The sequence below is a fragment of the Elephantulus edwardii genome, unplaced genomic scaffold, assembly GCF_000299155.1.
Source record: "Elephantulus edwardii isolate Elephantulus edwardi_28Jun2011 unplaced genomic scaffold, EleEdw1.0 scaffold00010, whole genome shotgun sequence".
NCBI classification, from domain to species: domain Eukaryota; kingdom Metazoa; phylum Chordata; class Mammalia; order Macroscelidea; family Macroscelididae; genus Elephantulus; species Elephantulus edwardii.
Window position 1 is genome coordinate 33,694,371 of NW_006399760.1, and position 23,472 is coordinate 33,717,842.

Here is a 23,472-nt window from a genome sequence, read left to right on the forward strand (position 1 = left end):
GTCTCTAACAGTCTCTAATAAACGTTGGTCTCTTTTACTTTATCTATAGAGATGGACAGGCATGTAACATTGGTCCCCTGGTTTCTGAGCTGCTTTCTTGGCATCATGCTTCAAGGGCTCATCTGTGTGTTTTAAGATGTATCACGGTACTGTTTCTTCTTACTTACGGATGACTGGTATTCCTTTGTGCATATGTATCTGTATCCGTTTAAATGTTGGACATTTTTGTTTCTACCTTTGGCCTATTGTGAAAATGCTACAGTGGAACTTTTTAAAACAAGTATCTGTTTGAGTCCTTGCTTTCAAATCTTTTGTGTGTACACCCTAGAATAAAATTGTTGAGTTATATGGTAATTCTTTTTAACTTTGTGAGGAATAATATTCATTTTAAAAAATAATGCATTAAAATATTGTTCTTCTTGATTATTAAGTTGTGTAATATACTCAGTATCTCAAAATTTTGTAAAAGAGGCAAGTACCCTAGTCCCTGCTCCTTTCTGCAAGAGCAGAAGAAAGACCAGTCTTGATTATTTATAAGAGATCAAGTTGACAGTAGCTACTTGGGTAGTTAGACAGGACCTTGATGAGTCTAGTTTACGTTAATGGTTGTTAATGATTGTTGTTGTGTTGTTATATGCCCTCAAGTCACCTGCGATTCATAGCAGCCCTATGTACAACAGCCCTAAACACTGCTCTATCCTGTGCCAATGTTATTGTCTCGGATACACCTACCCCCATTACCCCAGTCACTGAATCAGTTCCTCTCCTGCACTGTCCCTCCACCCTCCCAAGCATGACGTCCCTCTCCAAGAACTGATCCCACCTTGCAAAATGTCCAAATTATGTCAGATGAAAGTTCAGAATTCTTGCTTACCACAAGCAGCTTGTTTTAACCCTCTCCAGGATGAACCTCTTAGCAGTCCGTTCTCTTAGCAGTTTATGGTATATTCAATATTCTTCTCCGACACTGCAGTTCAAAGGCATCAGTTCTCTTTTCTGTCATTCCTAGTCATTGTTCAACTCTCAGATGCACAGCAAGTGATTGCAAAGAGCATGGCCTGTATCACGCACATCTTGGTCTCCAGACTGGCTTCATTGCTCTTCAGTACTCTGGAGAGTTCTCTGAAAGCAGACTTTACCAACATAATTCATCTTTTAATTTCCCGGCTGCTGGTGCCAAGAGTGATGATTGTGGAGCCAAGCAAACTACAGCTGTTTACAATCTCATTCTTTTTACCATTCATCACAGTGCTGCCAGTTGGCTCAGTGGTGAGAATCTTTGTTTTCTTGAGCTTCAATCCATATTAAAGGCTGCAGTCCTTGACTTTCTGCAGCAAGCACTTCCAGGTCCTCCTCGGTTTCAGCAAGCAGGGTTGTGTCATCTGTATAATGCATATTGTTGATGAGGCTTCCTCCAATCCTGATGCCACTTTTCTCTTCATAGAGTCCAGCCTCCTGGATAATCTGTTCTGCATATAGATAGAAAAGGTATGAAGATGGGACACATTCCTGGCCTACCTCCTTCCCAATTTTGAACCATGCAGTATTCCCTTGATCTATTCTGATGACTGCTTCCTGGTCCACTTGAACCACATAAGTACAACCAAGTGTTCTGGGATTCCCATTCTTCTCAGAGTCAGCCACAGTTTGTTGTAGTCCACACAGTCAAATACCTTTGTATAATCAGTGAAACACAGACATTCCTCTGGTATTTCCTGCTTTTAGCTAAGATCCATCTGACATTAGCTACAATATCCCTAATACCGTGGCCTCTTCTAAATCCAGCTTGCACTTCTGGAAGTTTTCTGTTGATGTGTGGTTCCAGTCATTTTTGGATAATCTTCAGCAGAATCTTGCTTGCATGTGATATTAATGATATTGTTCAATAATTTCCACACTCTGTCAGATCACCTTTCTTTGGAATGGGAACAAATATAGATCTCTTCCAGTCAGTTGGCCAGGTGGTTGTCCTCCAGATTTCTTGGCACAACTTGGTAAGCACATCCAGGGCCGCGTCTGTCACACAGTAATGGTAGAGAAACAATTAAAAGGAGTAGAATAATAGTGCAACTTGAGGAATTTAATCAGTGGCACGGAATTTTCATGTAGAAATTATTAAATTGCTAAATATTCTGCTGTGTATATTTCAACAAAAACAGCATCATCAACAAAAAAGATAATTGTATTTTTCTTAAAAGTTTTTCATAACTGAATCTGGAGAGAGATTTGTAATCTCTTTGGGACATTTTTTGGTTCTGTTTATTCCATGTGTAGTCATTACCTATTGAAATACTTGATAGAACCAATCAGTTTGATGGAAAGAATCATGTTCAATGATGATCTCTTATTCTAGGAAGCTCTGGGGATAACTGACCTAAACTGACCTCTTGGCCAGTGTGAATCCACCAGCCAGTCTTCTCTTAAGTGACTTAGAGCATCAGAAATGTACTGAGGGCTCAGCTCTGAGTCAGTTCTGCCTCAATGGCAATGAGTGATACTCCTTGTTTGATGTGATGTTATAAATAATAATAACATTGGTGTCTTTTTCCCTTGCAGCTTCAGATCCCTCCCAGGATCCCTCTTTCACCCCATTACTTTCACCCGGCTCTTCCACAAGTGGTCCCCACACAGCTAAGTCACCCCCTGGGCCTGGGTCTGGTCCTCCCGAAAACCAGAGATCCAGAGAAGATGCGGTGAAATACCTTGCGTCTAAGGTAATCTGCCTTTGTTACTGAGGAGCCTCCCAAAAAGGGAGAGGGAGAGATGGACACACATCTGCTTGTTTGGCTTGTGATCTTTTTTTTTTTTTTTAAATTTTTGTGTGAGTGTACCGTCAAATCAGATCTGACTGGTACAGGAGGAGATTGTCCCTCCTTCCCCGGCAGAGCATCTGGTGGATTTGAACCATGCGCCTTTGGGATTGTAGTTGCAGTTCCTTGCCACTAGGCCACCAGAGCTCCCCTTTGGCTTGTGATCTTAATATGAAATAACATTTGCATAAGGGAGAGGCACAGCTATGTGTAAAATTGTGATAGGCTATTCCAAATAAAAAGATGCTAATCAAAGCCTAGGTTTATCTGAAGACCTGGCCAAGGGCTTTTTTTCTGTCTTAAACAATGAACCAAAAGAGTTCTCAGAGCAGCAGGAGATGTCATGTGCTTTCTGCACAAATCTGTCCTTAGAAGCACATGCTCTCCTTAATTTGGTAGGAGAACCAGAGTTTGAGAATGTTTAACTCTGACCCAGACTTCCTCCTCCTTCAGTCCAGTGCCGGAGGCCCTTGGCTTCCTGCATCTTCTGTCAGAGGTTCTTTGTGATGTAAAAGAGGCTTGGCCAACTTTCCCTTCCTAAATTCATGATCAATCAAGGTCCTTCTGAGATGTCCCTCCTGCACTAAGGTAGCTGCATCACTCGCTGGCGAGGTACTTAGGTCTTGCTTGACCTTGGTGGTGTGAGGCATTGGAGCTTGAGAGTCGCCAGAGATGGTACCTGAGGGGCGTCATGTAAGGAAAAGCCTGTGGGGTGCAGTTGATGGAAGGGAACTCAGGGAATGAATCTCTACCCCAAGTCCCTTCTCTCTTTGTGCTTCCCAGATGATGGTTGCTCCTTGCTTTGCCTGGTCAGCCCTGGTGGTCTGACCCTGAGTACCACAGTTGTCCAGTCAGGAATAGGCATTCTGAAAGTGGCCTAGAGCACACACTTCAGAGTCACCAACTAGCTACTTGGTTGTTGAGTTAGTTCCTTTTTTCCTACCCACAGCAATATACTAAGCACACGTACTCATATGTGTGCATAATCATACCTAGATCTGAAGCAAAGCATTATGAACTTAACTGCATTTCATACTAATATGCACACAGTAGCACATAATAATAACAGTAATGCCAGTTTTATTGAATTGACTCTGACTCATGGTGACCTCATGTGTCAGAACTGTGCTCCAGAAGGTTTTTTCTTCTGAGGCCCCTTTGAGTGGACGTGGACTCTAACCTTCGACCTTTTGGCTAGCAGCTAAGTGCTTTAACCATTTGTACTATATATTTTATAATACATTCTAATATTATCAATTATTTTTATATAAGCAATTTTGCTATTTGTGACTATAATCCCTGACCCACTCTTGGGTTTGCCACACTTGACTTTGCAAGACATTCTGCTCGACTGTGAGGGCAGATGTCTCATGTGGGCAGCTGCACAGTGTTGGTTCCAGCTTATGAGTCCTCCCGTAAGTTCCTCCTTCTCTCAGTCCAGGTGTGAGCTGAAGAGTGGACAGCTTTCCTCCAAGTGTGGGATGATAAATTTATCTCAAGCAGGAGTCTCATGACGGTTTCAGATTCACTCGAGGAAAGTTTTCCCACATCTACTGTGGAGGCTTTGAATCTGCCGACCTGGAATCTAGTTCTACGTCTTTCACTGGCTACCTTGGCAAGGCATTTCACCTCTGTGCCTGTTGCCCTGAGCTGTCACCTGTAGCTCGAGGCTCTTGCCCGGTTCTCACAGGGATGTAGAACTCGTTGGCATGGGGAGGCTTCCAACCTTCTGAAAACCAAGAAAGCACTTTGCACAAATGTGGTTTGTTCACACACACACACACACACACACACACACACACACTATTTAGTTCATCTTTTATCTTCATTTGGAAAAGTGTCAGACTTTACATTCTGCTTACAGTAAACTTCTCACTCCCAAGATAACTCCATATCTAACCCTTTCCTTGGGCCTGTTTAATAGAGAGAACCCCAGGGTCATTCTCGGGGAGCTCTGGTGGCTTAGAGTAAGGAATTGCCCTGCCAACACAAAGGAACATGGTTCGAATCAACCAGCTCCTTCTGGAGAGAGACATATGCAGTTTAAACCTGTGTGAACTGACTGAAACCTGGTGAAGGGTCAGCTGTGGGTCAGTTCAGTCTAACATTACTCAATAACAGCCACCCCTCATTTTCTCAGTACCCTCATTATTTCACCAGGAACTCAGAAGGCACTTGTCCCTCCTTTGTGCTCCCTCATATCATAAACAGGATTGTGACACTTTCTGAATTATAGACCTCAAACAATCACTGTGTTAAGCTTCTACATAGTGGGGTATGGCGAAGAGACTGAGGGCTTGAGCCTGGCTGGCTTTCTCTCCTGCCGAAAGCAGATGCTACAACTTACAACCTAGGTTTCTTAACGACTAATCTTTTCTTTTTGGAAGCAGCAAAAGAGTTTCTCAAAAGGTGGTCTTATTTTCAAAAACAGTAATGTAATGAATGTTTTGAGTTTTGAGTTCAAGATTAGAATTTCTTGGAATTGCATCCAGCCAGGCTCTTCTGAACGACTTGATGAAGCAGTAGACCACGAGTCTCTTCATCTCAGGGTTGCCCCATGTTGGCTCCAGGGAACTCAGGTGGCCTAGTGGGTGAGGAGTTGCCCTCCAACCCAAAGGCAGACTGTTCAAAATCACCAGCTGCTCGTTGGTAGAAAAATGGGCCATTTCCTCCCTTTGCAGCCTCTGAAAACCACCTCCTGGAGGATCAGCTATGAATCAGTTCCAACTGGAGGGCAATGGGTTCATTCATTGATATTCAGTATCAACTAACCTGTGCTGATCATTATTCTAATCAGGACTGATGGCAGCAGTTAAAGGGCTGCCTTGAATTTAGCAAACTACATGATTGGGTGGGGGAATCAGTTAAGCTTAATAACGACTTGGTGTTGGGAAATAGAAGCAATGTGTCTCATGATCTCAGTGGACCTCCAGAACCACATTCCTGTTGGAGAAGGGGCTGGCTGATGCTGACAGCTCTGTTTCCTTCCTCCCAGGTCGTGGCCTACCACTACTGCCAGGCCGACAACACATACACCTGCCTGGTGCCTGAGTTTGTGCACAGCATCGCCGCTTTGCTCTGCCGGTCCCACCAGCTCACTGCCTACAGAGAGCTTCTCATCAAGGAGCCCCAGCTCCAGAGCATGCTGAGTCTGCGATCCTGTGTGCAGGACCCCGTGGCAGCTTTCAAGAGGGGCGTCCTGGAGCCGCTCACAAACCTGAGACACGGTACCGGCCCCACCCGTCCTAACGACACCCAGAAATCCATGAGTATGCTCAGCTTGTGTCAGGGAGAAAGGGGGCGCAGGGAGAGCCACAGAGGATGTGGGTACATCAGTGCCCCTGGTCAGAACTGGCTCAATATTTCCAGAGTACCTAATGTGTAACTAAGTTACTTAGATGACTTGCACCCTAGAAGACGGATACCTGTGTGTTTTATATTCATTTAGTGGTGTAATTTATAAGGAGTTGCATTGATAACTCAAATCTTGTTCAGATCTACCAGTGACTCCATGGGAGAAAGATGGGCAATGTCCTCCTGTGTGTTTAGTCTCTCAAAAACTCAGTGGAGAGTAAGCTGTGAGTTGGAACCAATTTAATGTCAGTGAGTTTAAAGCTGAAGAAGTAGGAGAGAAGGGGAAATATGTAGTTATTGGAGAAATCGCCATCATGTGTTTTCAGGGTTCCTGCTTGAAACCAGTTTAGTTGAAATCTAAACCAGTTCTAGAGGTTTCCCTATGAGTTTTGCCCCCGAGTATTCTAAAGGCAAGGGACACACTAGTGCCATTATGGGCCCTGTGTTTGTTTATGCTCCTGCCCTCTGCCCCTCACCTTTGACCTAACTTATCTGCCAGAAGATATTTAAAAGTATTTTTAGAGGGTGTGGAAGTCAGGATGCAGTCACTTCTTCTCGATTCCCTGGACAGAAAGTTAGCAGTAAGAAGTAGAGAACTGGGGGAAGGCATGAAGAAGAGTCCCATCTGAGGGATGTCTGGGTCAGTTGATCTTTGAGGCATCGCTTTTCCTTCCCTGGACTCTGTGTGAGAGTTCTCATGGCTGTGGTTTCCTTTCCCGGGCTGGTTTGTGGGGAGTGAGTTATCGTCTCTGAAGCTCTCGCCAGGACAGTAGTGTAAAGAGGACTAACTGCGTTATCAACACGAACAAGATTCTGCTAATGTGTGCAATGCAATATGTTTCTGAAAACTGTTCTGTGAGAATTGGTTTTCTTTTGGCTCGGTGCTCCAGTTTTCATTACAAATTTAATAGAAAATATGCTTCTGCGAAAATAATTTCTTTTGCCATATGTAAACCTTTTTAGTTTTGCCTAACACTCTAAATTGTGCATTAAAATACGCTGTGTGGTGCCATCTTATAGAAATGTATAATTTCTTAATTTAAAAAAAATTATTTTCTCCTTTAGAGCAGAAAATTCCTGAAGAAGAATACATTATTTTGATAGATGGCTTAAATGAAGCTGAGTTTCATAAACCTGATTATGGAGATACACTTTCTTCATTCATTACCAAAATTATTTCTAAATTTCCTGCCTGGTTGAAGTTGATTGTGACTGTAAGAGCCAATTTTCAGGTAACAGTAGAATCCTCCAATCTCTTTCTAAGTCCCATACCGACATTTTACAGTGATTAATAATAATAATTTAAACTCTTGTAAGCCATTTAGCTGTTCAATTGGAAACTGTATTAGGACTTTGAAAAATTAGTCCACAGAGACCCAAATGGGTGAAATTCTGACCTTTTTATTCCCAAGACATATTTATCAAGATGTCAGGTAAGTTCTCTATTCTGTTCACTCTGAACTGTGTATGAGCTTCTAAAATGGAGGTATCTAGTTTTGGTTTACCACATTTGATGTTTTTTAATTGAAATTAGCTTAAATTCCTCTGATGGTGGTCAGTGCTGTTGGGGGCTCTGACTGTGAGGTTTAAGAGGGGTGACACCTGCTCCTAATAGCAGTTGTTTTCAAGGACATGAGTGGGGCCTTGTTTTTCATGGAAGCAAGAGGGAAGTCCTAAGGCAAGACGGTTTAAGGTTTATTCTGAAAGAAGGTCTATTTTTGTTCTGACTTCAACAGGAGACATTTGTAGCTGAGAGAAGAGTGATTTTTTTTTTTTCTTAATACCCCACTTCCCTGTTTGAACTTTAAATTAGCCATTAATTTCTTCCCTCTATCCATATCCTTTTTTAGTAAAGACTGGGTTTTGCCCTCTTATGATGCTTCTCATTTAAAAATAGCTTTTGGATTTTTTAGGCTTTTTAAAAAAAGTAAAATTAGAGCTTAGTTGAATTTGATGCTTATTTTTTTAGATACTTGATTCTTGTGTATTTCAGTAATTTTTTTTAATGCAATAAGAACTTGACAATCAGTAGAGTGCTGGGATAAGAGGTTTACCTTTCTTTGTTGAGTTTTGGTTTACAATCTGTATGACACGGGAGAGATTATACTCTGCCTGTCTGCTACAATTTTTGCACTTAAAAGAGCACATGTACTTACTTCAGAAATGATAGGGGATATTTAAAAAAAAAAAAGAAAGAAAACAACAAAAACCAAACAACAGCAGCTGCAAAAGCCCTCTCTTCTGTTATACTTTTGTTTTTTATGTTTTGTATTGTGATTTTAATGAAAGTTTACAGAAAACTTGGATTTCCATTCATTAGTTGTTGCACATTTTCCTCCCTACCCACCCGAAGTTTGCCTTTATCTTTAAAAAGTTCTTTTAGACTTTTGAGGTGGAGTGGAGACTGGAAGGGGGCTGAGGGATTTGGGGAACCTTCCATTTCTTGTGGCTGACTGCATGGCTTTGTGATGTGAATATAATGGCACTGCAGACTTACCAGTTTGGGTACCTTTGTGTTGTTGCTGTACTTCAGTTTAAAAAACAAATTAGAATAATGACATTGTCTCATGCAAAGGGCAGCAACATAGTTGTCCTTGGGAGGTGGCCTGGGCTCTGGTTCCCTGGTCCAGCGCCTGGTATGTGTGATGGAGAGAACTCTGTTCTCAGTATCTGACTCAGTTGTCTGCAGTTGTCACTCGGTGCAAGGGGTCTGGGCTTTGGGTCTCAGGCGGAGTCTTGCTGGCCCATCTGTGGTGCCAACAGGCTCCTACTTCTGACTCGGTTCTGAGTCTTCACTGAGGGCCCTGGGAAAGCCTTTGCTGATTCAATCTCGTATCTGGATTTCTTTCACATAAGCTTTTTATCTTCAACTTATCCTATTACATGTTTTAATACAAAACAATGAGCCCCTATAATCCATGAAAATCCTCTTTGAAAGAAAACTAGTGGCTCTGGTTTGAAATGCTGCTCCAGGAACACAGAAATCTCTGTGGAGTGACGCTGTGTGTTTTTGGTGTTTTCACAGGAAATCACGAGCTCACTGCCATTTGTCAAGCTTTCATTAGATGACTTCCCGGACAACAAAGACATTCACAGCGACCTGCACGCCTACGTCCAGCACAGAGTGCACAGCAGCCAGGACATCCTCAGCAACATCTCGCTCAATGGCAAGGCCGACGCCGCCCTCATCGGCAAAGTGAGCAGCCACCTGGTGCTGCGGAGCCTCGGCTCCTACCTGTACCTGAAGCTCACCCTGGACCTCTTCCAGAGGGGACATTTGGTCATCAAAAGCGCCAGCTACAAGGTCGTGCCGGTGTCTCTGTCCGAACTGTACTTGCTGCAGTGCAATATGAAGTTCATGACTCAGTCTGCCTTCGAGAGAGCACTCCCCATTCTAAACGTGGCCCTGGCCTCTCTCCACCCCATGACGGATGAGCAGATCTTCCAGGCCATCAATGCTGGTCACGTTCAAGGGGAACAGGGGTGGGATGACTTTCAGCAGAGAATGGACGCCCTCTCCTGCTTCCTTATCAAACGGAGGGACAGAACCCGCATGTTCTGCCATCCATCCTTCAGGGAGTGGCTGGTATGGAGAGCAGATGGGGAGAATACAGCCTTCCTGTGTGAGCCCAGGTACAGTTGGCCACTTCCTGTCAACCATCTTCCAAAGCCTGCTGTGCGATTGGGAAAGAGCTTGCAAATAACAAGGCAACACAGGATGAATAATTCAGTTCTCTTTTGTTTTCTTTTATTGGCAAAAGGAAGGCCATGGAAAATTCTTTCTCCTTTTCTATAAAAGCTTCCTTTATTTAATGGCTAGAATTTTAGAAGTCCTTATATACGTTGGTTTGGAGAGCAGTTAGGCATGCCAGGTGATATCTCTTAGCTGCTGTTTTCTTGTAGACCCCCTTCAGAGCTATTTTTAGCGTAAGTCAGCTGGAGGAAATGTAATGTCAGCTGTGGGAGCATTAGGATTCGGCAGTGGCTATTCATGGCTCTGTTTCCTCACCTGTGGGTCTGTGGGCATTATGAGGTCCCCCAGCGCTGCCCCCACTACCTCTGGTGTGTCTGGACTTGTCAGCAGATTCCTCAGACAGAGATCAGATATGTCTGATATAAGCCCTGAGGGAGCACAGTGATAGGGTCTGGCTACCTCATTGGATATTTGTGGCTTACCTCAGAGTAATACACCTGAGATTTGAAGGTTGGAAAAATGTGCGTCCCATTCTCAGATGATATTGGGACAGCTGTGTCCAAGGTGTCAAGTTATGCTGTGGATTTGCAGCAGAGCCTGGTTAAGATGAGGTTCTTTCCACCTAGGGAAGCCTAAGCGGCATGTGCTGTAGAAGGGGGTACATTCCTCGCTGTGTGTCATGCTATCATATGTGGTGAGAGGTCAAGGAATTGGGGATGCTGATGTTTTCACATAAAGTGTGTTGGGCTCTCTGCCCCTGCCTCATCTAGCTTGACCTTCATCTTTGCTGCCTCCAGCAACTGCTCCTGCCTGTGGGTCATGATTACCCCCTTCTGGCAAAGCCAGCGACCTATTAAACCTTCTTCTTTGGGCTGGTCACCTAACCAGTTGCTGGAGTCCAGAAATGCAGAGGAAAACAAGCACTTGTATAGTACATTCCATCTCCCACTGTTGTTTCTTGCTGGCGGCTACCATCCTAGGTGCCTTCGAATAGTAGGACGGTTTGATAGATAACTGGATTAAAATTTCTGACACTCTCCATTCTTGTATGTGTGAATTATCCTAATTCTCCAAGACCCAGTTTTCCTGTTGGTAAAGAGAGTGCCACCTCACTGGGTAATGATGTCTCTTAAGTAAGTACTGGGATGCTCTCTCCCTCCCTCCCTGATTTATCCCCTTTCTCATTTTTTATTAGAACTTAAATATTAGAATTCAAGGCACAGAATGAAAAGAGTTAAATGTCTTAAATCTTCATTCATACTCATTACCTAGACTTAAGCATTATTCACATTTTAAAACATTTGCTACATGTCATAGTTTCCTGAAGTGCATTAAATTACAAATATAAAATTTTGGTCGAAATACTTGTGTATACATCTGGGGAAAATGCAGAATTTATTTCTTAGCCACAATACTATTACTATACCTTAAATATTAATAAGTTAGAGATATTATGAAATATTTAGCTGTGCTCAATTTTTTAAAAAAATCGCTTTTAAAGTATGTTTTAATCAAGATCCAGATAAGGTCCACAAAATGCATTTGACCCTGTCTCTCTTACTCTCTGGAGGAGCTCTGGTGGGTAGTCCACGGAGAACTGTGCTGGTAACTCAGTGCCTCCTCTGCGGTGGTGTGAACCCACTGCAGGAGAAGAATGGGCATTCTCCTCTGTGCAATTTCCAGCCTCTAGAAACCCCACCGGACTGTCAGCCTTGAGTCTGTTCCAAAGGCAGTGAGTTTTCTTTTCTTCTGTAGGTTCCCTCCCCTATTACTTGTTTGGGTTTCTTTTCTTGCAGTATTATTTGTTCTAAAAAGAGAATTGGATAGTTTGTCCTGTTTCACTTCCCATAGTCTGAATATTGCGGGTTGCATCCTGATAGTGGTGGGGTTTTCCCCTCTTGTATCTCTGTCACTTCTATTTCCCACATATTGGTAGTTAAATCTAGAAATTTGATCACATCTAGATTACACTGAGTCACTGTGATATTTTAATTGGTGGTTATTTCCATCATGAGTCAGATGCCTTCACAGTGTGTCTGTGATGCTAGGGACCATTGATTATCACTTCCTGGATCCATCAATTATGGAGATGGGGGGAAAAAAAAACCAAACCAAAAAGACCCAAACCAACCACTCAGACTGGTTGCCACTGAATTATTGATGCAAAGTAGACTCACTTGGTAGTATATTCTTGGCTGTGACACTGAGAAGCAGATCACCAGGCATTTCTTTATTGACATTGCTGGGAGGGTTGTAACCTACATTGAGGTTGATAATGAAGTACAAAGGATAAAAAGATGTGCTGCATCCTCAAGGCGCATGGTTCAAATCCACCAGCTGCTCCACAGGAGAAGGATGGGCAATCTCCTCCTGTTCAATTAACTGCCTCTGAAAACCTACCAGAGGGTCAACTTTGGATCAGTTCTGACTCGATCGTATGCAACAACAACAGCAACCATAGACTCTCTTAATCTAGAATAATTTCCTCTTCCCCCTCCTTTCCACAAGCCATTGACTTGAGGAGTGAATGGCCAGCATTTTGGTAGGTGCTGCACAGCAATTGCAGATAGGAGGTATCTACAGCATTGTGTCAGAATGAATAGCCTGTGTTCTGGAAATAGCTCAATTTTGAGCTTTTGCTATGGCAATGAGAGAACAGAAAGAGATCACAGAAGGAGGTGCTTTTTAGTAGACATTCCTGGAGGACTGTGAAGATTCTGGAGGGGTGTGTGTATGTGGACCAGAATGAGGAGGGTCCAGGGTGTGGGAACATTGCAACAGACAGGAATGAGGACTGGACGTGGACACAGTGGAATGGAGACAAGCCATGTGACTGAGACAGACAGACATGATTTGGCCTTGTGGACAGAATAAGGGGAAGCGGAAAAGCTGTAGCTCAAATTTATAAACCTCAAATATAAGAGTGACAATTTTTATAGAAGGGTTAAAAAGACAGAGCATAGAACAGGTTTTGTAGGGAAGGAGCTGGCATTAATTTTTAATAGGTTGCGCACGAGAATATCCATTTTCCCCGGTGACCAGGGGCAGGTGCCTCAAAGACTGGAAGCGATGATGGTAGTGGAGAAGGGTTTGGTGTCACTGATGTGGAGGTGACAGTAGGTCTGGCAGAAAAACTAGAAAAAAGGGAACAGAACTTCTGAGAGCTTTGGGGGTAATTTTGGAAAAAAGAGGTTAGAGGATGTAAATGCTGCTGGGAGTGAAGGAAAATGATGATTAGGAGGGAAATGGTTTTTACTTTGCAGAAAACAGGTTCTAGATTCTTAGGATTCTTAAGATTCCCTTGGGTTGGGGGGAGTGATAAGGGAGAAAGCCCACCTTACAGGGTGCAGTGGAAAGGTCAAGATATTTGGGAAAGTTTTTAGTGTGTGAGAGATTCTCATTTTTTTTTTTTAATGAAAATTTACAGACTTTGAATTTCCATTCATTTGTTGTTGCACACTTTCCTCCCTGAGTACCCCTCCAGTTCACTTTTCTCCTTGAAAAGTAAAAAAAAAAAACCCAACCCCCCCAAAACTTTCCTTCTTATACAATTCCCCCTACCCCCTAGTCCACTCCACTATGCAGCTTTCATTCTGGACTCTTGGTATGACACTAATACCTAATCTTATATATCTCCTAAACAGTTCACTCCCTCATCTATTTCAATTCAGTATACATTATTTATCCCCTCTTAGTTTTCCCATAAACCGGATGTCAGACCCGCTTTACAACAGTGGCACTATGCAGTATTTGTCCTTTTGTGTCTGAGATACTTCACTCAGCATAATATCCTCCAGGGTCACCCATTTTGTATAATATTTCATGAGTTCCTAGTGTTTTATTGCAGCATAGTATTCCATTGTGTGAATATACCAGAGCTTCTCTATCCATTCGTTTGTTGATGGGCACCTGGGTTGTTTCCAACTCTTCACTATTGTGAACAAAGCCGCAATAAACATGGGTGTGCATATATCTGCATGGGTGGCAGTTATGGTTTCTTTAGGGTATATTTCCAGTAGTGGAATTGCTGGGTCAAATGATACTTCTTTTTCCAACTTTTTGAGAAAGCTCTGTACAGCCTTTCATAGTGGTTGCACTATTTTTCACTCCCACCAACAATGAATAAGGATGCCTGTTTCTCTGCAACTTCATCAGCATTTGTTGCTTGCTGTTCTGTTAAATTTTGCTATTCTTACTGGGGTGAGATGATATCTCATAGTTGTTTTGATTTGCATCTCTCTTAGAGCTAGAGATTTTGAACATTTCTTCATGTGTGTGTTCACCATCTGAATGTCGTCTTTGCTGAAGTGTCTGTTCATATCCTGTGCCCATTTTTCAGTTGGGTTGTTTACCTTTATCTTGTTGTGGTGCTTGAATATTTTATAAATTCCAGATATAAGTTTCTTATCAGACCTGTCATTACCAAATATTTTTTCCTAGTCTGTGGCTTCCATTTTTACCTGTTGGAAATGCTTTTTGGATGTGCATAAGGATTTTAATCTTAGAAGGTTCCATTCATCTTTTACTCTCTCCTGGTTGTAGGTGGTTCTCTGCTTTTTTATTACACAAGGGATTGGGAGATTGTTACAAAAATCGTTGGACCAGTATGAGTAAAAGCTTAAATCATAAAAAAAGGAGAATAGGATTGTGAGGGAATGGAATGTATCATTTAACTTGCTCCTACTCTGTTCCTGTTGATTTTGTTCATAGTCTTGTTCCCTGTTTTATCTTGTTCTATGTGTCTCCTACAATTCATGGGAGTTTCTCAAGGAAAGTTATTATTGTTGTTAGATGTCAAGTCACGTATGACTCACAGGGACCCTCTGAATAACAGACTTGAATTCTGTTCTGTTCTGTACCATCGTCATTCTCTCTGATACAGTTGAGCCCATTGCTGCAGTCACTGTGTCAGTCCATCTTGTTGGTTTTCTTTCCCTCTTTTGCTGACCCTCTGCCTTTCAGAGAAAAATTCCTTTCCAGGTACTCAAGGAATGTACCCAGGTTACTTATTCCTCACAGAATCTCCAGTGTCAAGCAGTGAGCTAGTTAAAAGGTAGATGCTGAGTGAGTAAATGTGTAAGTGAAGAAAGAATCCTGTTTCACTGCCTAGGAACACAGGCTCACATACAGGGCAGATTCAAGGTTCACACAATTGAAATTCAAGTTCAGTGGCAACCATTTGCTCTTGAGTGAATCATTTTACCTGCTCAAGTCTGGTAATTCAGCTAGATTTTGGGTCTGGCAAATAATAAAGATTTAATATGCATAAGCTTTAGAAAATGAACATTGTCATGAATACAGCTAGACTTTAGGGAAGGCACTTGGTCTCCTGAGTCCAAGAGAATTGGAAGACAGGGGGTGTGGGATAAGGAGTGTGGGCATAGGGGACAGCTTGGTGAGTTTTCTCTTCAGAGAAGTAGGAAACTATCTTAGCTGAGAGTACTGGAGAACCATTAGCCTACCACTGTGTCCAAGTATGTGTCTGCCTTTGTTAAAATATTTCCCTTGTAACAATTGTTGGTATAGTTGATGTGGCCATAAAGCTAGAGTCTGAGAATGCCTTTGCCCATGTTTGGAAGAGCCATTTCGCCTTCACTTTACCCTGACCGGAAGGTTGATCCAGGTCAAGGGGGGTGGGGGACCAATCTCTACTTGGTGACCAGGGAGGATGGGGGCTTAGAGGATTGGCAGATGGTAGATGGATGTTTCTCTGGGTGTGAGAGAGCTATAGCAGTGGGAGTGGAAGGGGCCCTCATTGGAGAGTGGGGATTCTGAGCCTGTGGTGATGTGGAACAGGAACTTTGGCTAAGAGCTTTTGTGTTTCTTGTTGTAGGAATGGACATGCTCTGCTGGCGTTCATGTTCTCTCGCCAGGAGGGCAAACTCAACCGCCAGCAGACCATGGAGCTCGGCCACCACATCCTCAAGGCACACATTTTCAAGGTGAGCGGCACACCGCTAATCAGAGGAGTTTGTTGTTGAGTTTAATTTTTCAGGTGTTTTGTTTTGAAAGGTTTTTTAAAAACTTTATCAGCTATTCTTTCAGAAGTTTTCTATGTATTGTATCTTCTTCCTCCCTCAAAGGAGTGGTTCTTTGGATGTTTATCATCATTACCTCCCTGCGTTTCTTTACAGTTTACCACTCAATTATGCAACTGTTGAGCATGGTTAAGTCTTACTTTTCCTCCCTTTAAATCTCATTCAAGTTTTCTCTTAATCTAAAGGTTGCAATTTTTCTTCCATTGTGATAAGTATGATGTATGTAACACAATACTTGACATCTCAACATTGCATTATACAACCCAGTGACACTAATTATGTCTATAATCTTGTTCAGCCACCACCTCTAGTCTTACATGTCACCCTAAGCAGAAGGTCAGTGTCCTCTAAGAACTGAGTCTCCCTTCCTTCCTCCCTTTCCCCACCCCTCTTAACACTTAATAAACTTAATCCACATGCATTCTTTTATTCTAGATAATTTTATATAAATGGAAACATATTTATCCTTTTGTGCCCAAATTTATTTCACTCAGCCCAGTGTTTTCAAGGTTCATTCATGCCATAGCACATAATAGGATTTGGATTTTCTTTATACCTGAGTAATACTCACTGTACATCTACACTTCATTTTGTTTATCCATTCTTCCATTGATGGGCACTTGAAGTTATTTCTGTTTTTAAAGACTGTTTAACTGTTTCCATAGCAGTACAGCAGTTTACATTCCCACCAGCAATGAATGAGGACTACAGTGTCTTCCCATCCTTATCAACACTTGTTAGTTTCTGATTTTCTTAACCATAGCTATCATAGAGGTTGTAAAGGGATCTTTCATCTTAGTTTTTATTTTAATTTCCCTAAAGGAATAATGGGGAAGACCTTGTGGTGTAGTCCGTAGAAGTTGTACTGCTAATCCAGACAGCACCTTGAACCCATCAGTCATTCTGTGGGTGAAAGATGATAGGCTGTCTCCTCCTCTGTGACTTACAGCCTCCTGAAAACCTGCTGGAGGGTCAATTCTGAGTTGGTTATGAGTTGAGTTGGACAAAGTAATGACATTGGATGTGATTTTATGCTTTCATTGGTTATTTGTATTTCTTTAAGTCCTTTATCCACTTTTTTGAGTTGTTTCTTTTGTTGTTGAGTTATAGGAGTTCTTTATATATTCTGGATAATAAACCTTCATCAGGTTCATGTTGCTTGGTGCCTTTAAGTTCAACTGTGACTCATAACAAACCTTCGAATAGTAGATATGAATTTTGTTCTATCCTGTGCCATCCTTGACATGTCTAATATACTTGAGCCCATTGTTAGGGTCACTGTGTCAGTCTACGTTTTTGTTCTGGCTCTGTTGAATCGACGTGACTCATAGCCCCACCGTGAACGACAGATGTGAACACTGCCCTGTCCTGTGCCATCTTCACTAGTCCCAATATACTCGAGCTCATTTTTACAAACCTTCCTCAATATTCCTTCCCATTCTTTCAGTCTTTAAGCAGAGTTTTACAAGGGTCATGAGTCCAGGTGTTCTTTGTGTGAGTCTTGCTGTAGATTCAGTGCATTCATACATATTCTTGGGTCATTTTCAAACTGGTGCTATAATTGGGAATGGAGACACTGACACACTTTTGTCTGGTTCTTTCCAGGGCCTCAGCAAGAAGACAGGAATCTCATCTAGCCATCTCCAGGCCCTGTGGATCGGTTACAGCACTGAGGGGCTGTCGGCTGCCCTTGCTTCTCTCAGGAACCTCTACACTCCCAATGTGAAGGTGAGCCCTGCTCTGAGGGAGAGTCAGTACCTGCCTCTGCTTCTTCCCTGCTCTGGGTTGGTGAGGAGGCTGTTTAAGAGCATCTTAATACTATAAAACTACCAGGCTTGAACACTCTGGTGATTACAAAGTGTAGCTTTTGCTCAAGCAGGAAAATATGGATTTTTGGAGATTATTCCAGAGCAGGTATGAAAAGGAAGCAATCCACCAAGATCAGAAGACATTTCTGAGGGGAAATTCTTTTTTTAAGGTGTCCTGGGTCATAATTCCATCTTTACGGCTTATTGAAAACGAAGACCTGAAGAGTGGCCCAGAGGCGAGCACACAGGAGGGTACTGGGAAAGGCTTTCATGCACCCTGGCATTTATGATGATAGGGGATTGAGGCCTGCACCCTGGGAGCCAAGGGCCTTTTAACTCCTTGGTGTTGGGCAGTAACTATCACGTCATACATTGTGTTAAGATTTTTAGGGCAAGTTGTTCTTAGCATTTAACACAGTCTAAACACATAGTTGGAGCATGTTGTTAGGAGGGACTAGTCTTTGCTAAGAGACATCATGCTTGATTAACACAGTGATGCAGCAGTGATCTCAGTATATCAGAGATGATGAGGACGGTACGGGATAGGACAGGGTTCAGAGCTCTTGTGCATGGAGTTGCTATGAGTTGCATTTAATTTGATGACACTTTTCAACAATAAGCATCTAAAAGCATAGAGAAGCCACACGTCCAGGTTAGGGCACAGAGATCACCCTTTGGGCCTCCTCACTCTTGGCCTTCACAGCTCTTCACAGGACTGGCTATAGGAGAGCTGGAGCAGATTCCAGTATGCCAGTCTGTTTCCTAAAACCACTGTTTTAGAAACGGTCAGCCCAGCAAGCATAGGGAAAGCCCTGGATGTGTGCGTCTCTCACCTAGCTTCTTTTTTTGCCTTACTTTTTTCCCATAGAAAGTGGAAAGGTGAGCCGGTCATATATGCAGAGATGTAATTGAGGGACACTTCCCAGGGACCTTCTGTGCCTCTGCCCTCTTTTGTCCACCTGTCCTGCCCTCAGCCCCACACCAGGGTGTCCGTCTAGGTGTCTCCATCTTGGCAGGGCATTTCCTGTGTCTGGTTTGATGTGTGATTTGTCTACTTCTATGTAGCATCTGGCCTTGTGATGTGTTTAGTGGATTGTAGAGAAGCACACTAAAAGGCAAGACTTAAGGAAGGACCAGGAGCTGCTGTGAGTGCAGGGCCTGTGACAGAGAAAGAGCAACTCCTGGGTGGGTGCAGATGTACCTTTGCCAAGATAAAGGTGTCCCTTCCTTTTCCAAGTAAGCTTGGCCATGTCAGAGTCCAGAGCTTTGTAGACCAAGGGCCCTGTGCACTGTGATTCTGTGTGGGACACAATTATAACTATATGTGTGGAACCTGTATTCCCCCTACTAAATGCTCCCTAAATATTTACCTCACTTTCCATTCTTGTAGATGTGAGTGCTTCTTATCTTAACTGAATCCTATGTGCAGTTTAAGAGTGTGTGTGTGTGTGTGTGCAGTTTAAGAGTGTGTGTGTCTGTGTGTGTGTGTGTGTGTGAGAGAGAGAGAGAGAGAGAGACACCAAAGGTAAAACCAAGTTTTTCTTTTTGGAGGCTAGGATTCTGAAGTTCTGTCTCACATACTTTGGATATGTGGCCAGGAGGGACCAGTCCTTGGAGAAGGACATCATGCTTGGAACTGGGGAGGGACAGCAAAGGAAAGTAAGACCCTGAATGAGATGGATGGATTGACCTGATATTGGGGCAGTGGGGGTAGGTGTGTTGGAGTCAGTAAGTCTGGCTCAGGATAGGGCAGGCTTCAGAGGTATTGCACATAGGATCACTATGAGTTGCAGGTGACTCGATGGCATGTAACAACAACAATAATTACATTAGGCGCTCTGGTGGCACAGAGATTAAACACATGACTGCTGATGTAAAGATCTGATGTTTGGTTTCACCCTGATCTTCATCTGCTGTTTTGTGAGAGAATGATGTGGTTATCAGCTTCTGTAAGGTGACAGCCTGGGACAGTTTGTAGATTCTTGTATGTCCTGTGGGGACTGCTCTGAGTCAGGACTGATTTGACAGTAGGTTTGGTTTTGATTTTAGGAATACATTTATAAATTAAAAATACATATTTATGTTTCAATTTTAGAGTTTTACATTTAGTTATTTTTTTAAAGTAATTATTCACAAAGAAACCCCCAATTTTTTTTTTCCCCTTTGAGGAGAACTAGCTATAAGTTCAACTACTGATACTGGGAACACTTTGTTTCTAGTTGATGTTATTCTAATGGAAAGGTAGAGAAAACCATTTCCTAATTTTAGATTTCAGTCAGTGAAGAAGTTAAAAAAATCTATTTCACGTGATTTTACAGAAATTAGAGTTAGGGTTACTGAAATAACATCATTTCATTTTTCAGCCATATGTTTATCTCTTGGCGTCTCCATACTTAATAAAATTCTATAATGATGACAAGAGAGGAATAAGAATACAAGTGGAAGTATCTGTTTTCACTACGTGAATGAATTATGGGCACAGAAGTTACTCTTTTCTCTTAATGTGGGGGGAAAGTAAATGGAAACCGTCATCCTCTATTGAATAAGAGCTTTTAAAACTGTAAATTAAAAGATACTGTGTAATAATGTAATGAATTTGACCCTCCTGGGATTGTAAATTTTCCTCTGTAAAATGCTTGAAGTCTTTTTAGGGTTATCTATCTTTACTTTGTTTTGTAGAATTCTAGTGTCACCTCTGTCTACCCCAGCCCCCAAAATTATATCCTTTGGCTATAGCATTTTAAGACTTCCTCATTATCCTTCTGTTCCTTTTATCTTTTGGGGTGGGGGGAGAAGATTTCCACAGAACCTTGAACAAATTACAGTAATTTAAAATTATGCAGGCAATTAAGGAACTTTTTTTAGAGAGTCTTAAAATGTTGTCATACAGGAATGAATGTCATTTTGAGCAATAATTGCAGTTTGCCACTTTGGTAAATTAAAGCGACTTGACTTGCTCGGGAGTGATTGCTTGTTGGATGGCTTTTAACACTAGTGGCAAATGAGTGAGTGCTAACAGCTTGGTCTTTCCCAGCCAGGTCGTGCCAGCCAGAACCTGGCGGACACACTGGGGTCCTTGCCACCAGGGCCCCCAGGCAGCCATCCAGCTGGTTGTTTTGTTTACACAGTTTCCTAGGATCACTGCCAAGCTTGGGCCTCCTTAGGCTCTGGCCCCAGGAGAATGAAGTTTGTGATGCATCGGGCAGGCTGAAGGCAGGCAGCGGGAGGAAGGGGAGTGGAAGTTAGACCTGGACTTTGGCCTGACTTCTCTTGGCTGGGAGATCCAGTCAAATTCTGAATCACAGTTAGATCATACACTCTCCACAGTGGATATGCTGAAATGACCCTCAGCGTACCTTCCACGCACACCAAGCATCCTTTTTATGGCCTGCCAGCCCGTGTCTCTTCTCTGCTTCATGATGACACTGCTTTACCTTCTCTGTCACCACCCCTGTACTCCTTTCACCCTCTTCTTTTTCTTGTGTTCATTAAATCCACAGTTCTCAGCTATTACCGAAAGAAGGCTTCTCACGTGATGGGCAGAAAATTCCCATATAGTCAGAAAAATATTTTCAGGATGAACTAGACAAACCTGCTTCCTTTAACACAGTGCAGTTTTAAAGAGAGTCACTGCTTCTGCCTGGGGATTGCTTTGTTACGGCAGTGAGCTCTGTGGCCTCTGCTCATCTTTCCTTTCTCCGTCAGAGCCTTGCTTTTCTTGCCTGTAAAACGGAGGCAAGATAAGATCTCATTTCCAAACGTCATTGGAAACTCAGTTGAGCTAGTGCCTGCTTAGTTTGTTTAAAAAAACAATTGGGATTTATTCCATGTCCTTTATCTCTAAGAAACTGCCCTTGCTATAGATGCCTTCTGGGTGTGGCTGATGGTGGTTGTGGAGAGGGGCTGCCTACTGGGAGGGCTCTGGGTAACTAATGGCTGTTACATACGCTGATGTCTTAGTGTTGCACTGTTTGTGACCAAAACTGGGTACACACATCAAGTAATATGGTGGAGGGGCCAGACCTTTGGACAGAGCTCACACTCACACTTTCTAGGGCTTAAGATCCTGAATGCTTGTCCTGTCTAACTACTATAAAAGGATTGTTTTGATCTACACATGTGGGATCACTGAGTGTCTTCCAAGATGCCTGTGGCTAGGTTTGAACCACCAACCTTGTGGCTAATAGAGCACTTAAACATTTGCACCATCCAGGGACTGCTTACATACATCTTCTGTCCCTATTCCAATGCATTGAGTCAATTATGATTCATCCTTTTGTTGAGGACGTCGAGTCACCGATAACTCATAGTGACCCTGTGAACAGTGGATTGGAAACTTGACCCTGTCTTGTACCAGCATCATGCTCTCCACGTGCTCAAGCCCGTTGTTGCTGTGTGAATTCACTGTGTGAATCCGTTTTGTTGAGCCCTTCCTTAAGCATGGCGGCCTCATAAGACAGAAAACTACCCCTTCACACAATTTCAGAAATTGATGGCCTCGTCTTTCTCCGGCAGAGTGACCAGTGGATTCCAACCACTGATGTTTCATATAGCAGCCCAGTGCTTAACTTACCATGCAACCAGAGCTCCATATAGCAGTACTTACACTTCATTTACAGCCCTTACTGGATTCTGGGCACTGTGCTAAGTGCTCCGGGAATGTGTATTTTCATTGTGAATCTCCACAGCAGCCCAGTGGAATGGAGCTGTCCTGTCCACGTTTTTCAGCTGAGGCAGCTGAGGCGTGGGCGGTGACATGGCTCACCCCAGATCACCAGCTGAAGGGCACTTGGCGCTGAGCACGCACATGGCCCACAGCTGCACTTTGTCACCTGATGTGTTTACAGCTGGGCTGCCAGCAAGGATCACCCTGGGAGCTGTGGGTGCCAAGCCCAGTTAAATCAGAGTTTCCAGAGGCAGAGCTCAGGCGTCGGAAACTTCCAAGATCCCCAGGTGATTTCAGTTATAGCATGAGTAAGAGCGGTGTGTTACAGGAAGATTCCCAAGCTGGTGGTGGGGTGCTATATAGTTTTAAAAAAATTGCATGAATAAAGAAAACGTTTTCTTTTAGAGGGAGATGAAATGCAAATTAATGACAATTTTAGGGAAGACTTGCAGCTAAGGGCAGTACCTTCCAGCCAAAGATCTATTAATACGGAAAGGACATCTTCTAACAGTGCCACCAGAGAAGATCTACTAGATAGGAAAAAATGGGGGAAAGTGCCATTTTCTTGGGAAGCACCCAAAGTGCAGGGAGATTTTACAGTTTTCTGAAAGCCACACGTAGTATATTAACTGAGAAACTGATTAAAAACACAGATTATTTCATCTCCCTACCTCTTTCCCCCTCTTAATTCGTGAGTCTCAAAAGGGAGTGATTGATGTGTAGAAAGGAGAGGGTTAGCTTAGGCTAGCCCAAAGGGATTGGTAAGCGGTTTCTGGCTGTCTCCCAGGTGTCAGGGTCTGCTGTGCTCAGTGGCAATGTATGTGTTTTGGGGAAACTCTTTAAGGCTCTCATATACTCCCCTGTCTTCAAACTAGTTTCCTAGGCCTTGATGGAATCCTCAAGTATTTTTAACCAGCATAAATCGTTCTTTCTCTATTGATAATAGTTACTCAGATACCACAATTGATCTTAGGTAAAAGGTATCTTGGAGAAGGATAGGCGGTCTCCTCGTGTGCATTTTACAGCTTCTTTTTTATTTTATTTTATTATTTTTGTGTGCATGTACCATCAAATCAGATCCGACTGGTACAGGAGGAGACCG

General features: G+C 42.8%; 1 protein-coding gene across 1 annotated transcript in view; it reads left to right on the forward strand.

Moving 5' to 3' along the window:
* Window positions 1-23,472, forward strand: part of TANC1 (tetratricopeptide repeat, ankyrin repeat and coiled-coil containing 1) — a 223,375-nt gene that overhangs the window by 161,434 nt on the left and 38,469 nt on the right. The window contains exons 11-16 of the mRNA XM_006880820.1: window positions 2,557-2,714; window positions 5,806-6,037; window positions 7,230-7,396; window positions 9,190-9,797; window positions 15,692-15,800; window positions 17,502-17,624. Coding sequence (XP_006880882.1) covers window positions 2,557-2,714; window positions 5,806-6,037; window positions 7,230-7,396; window positions 9,190-9,797; window positions 15,692-15,800; window positions 17,502-17,624 — 1,397 coding nt within the window. The remainder of the gene's footprint in view (window positions 1-2,556; window positions 2,715-5,805; window positions 6,038-7,229; window positions 7,397-9,189; window positions 9,798-15,691; window positions 15,801-17,501; window positions 17,625-23,472) is intronic.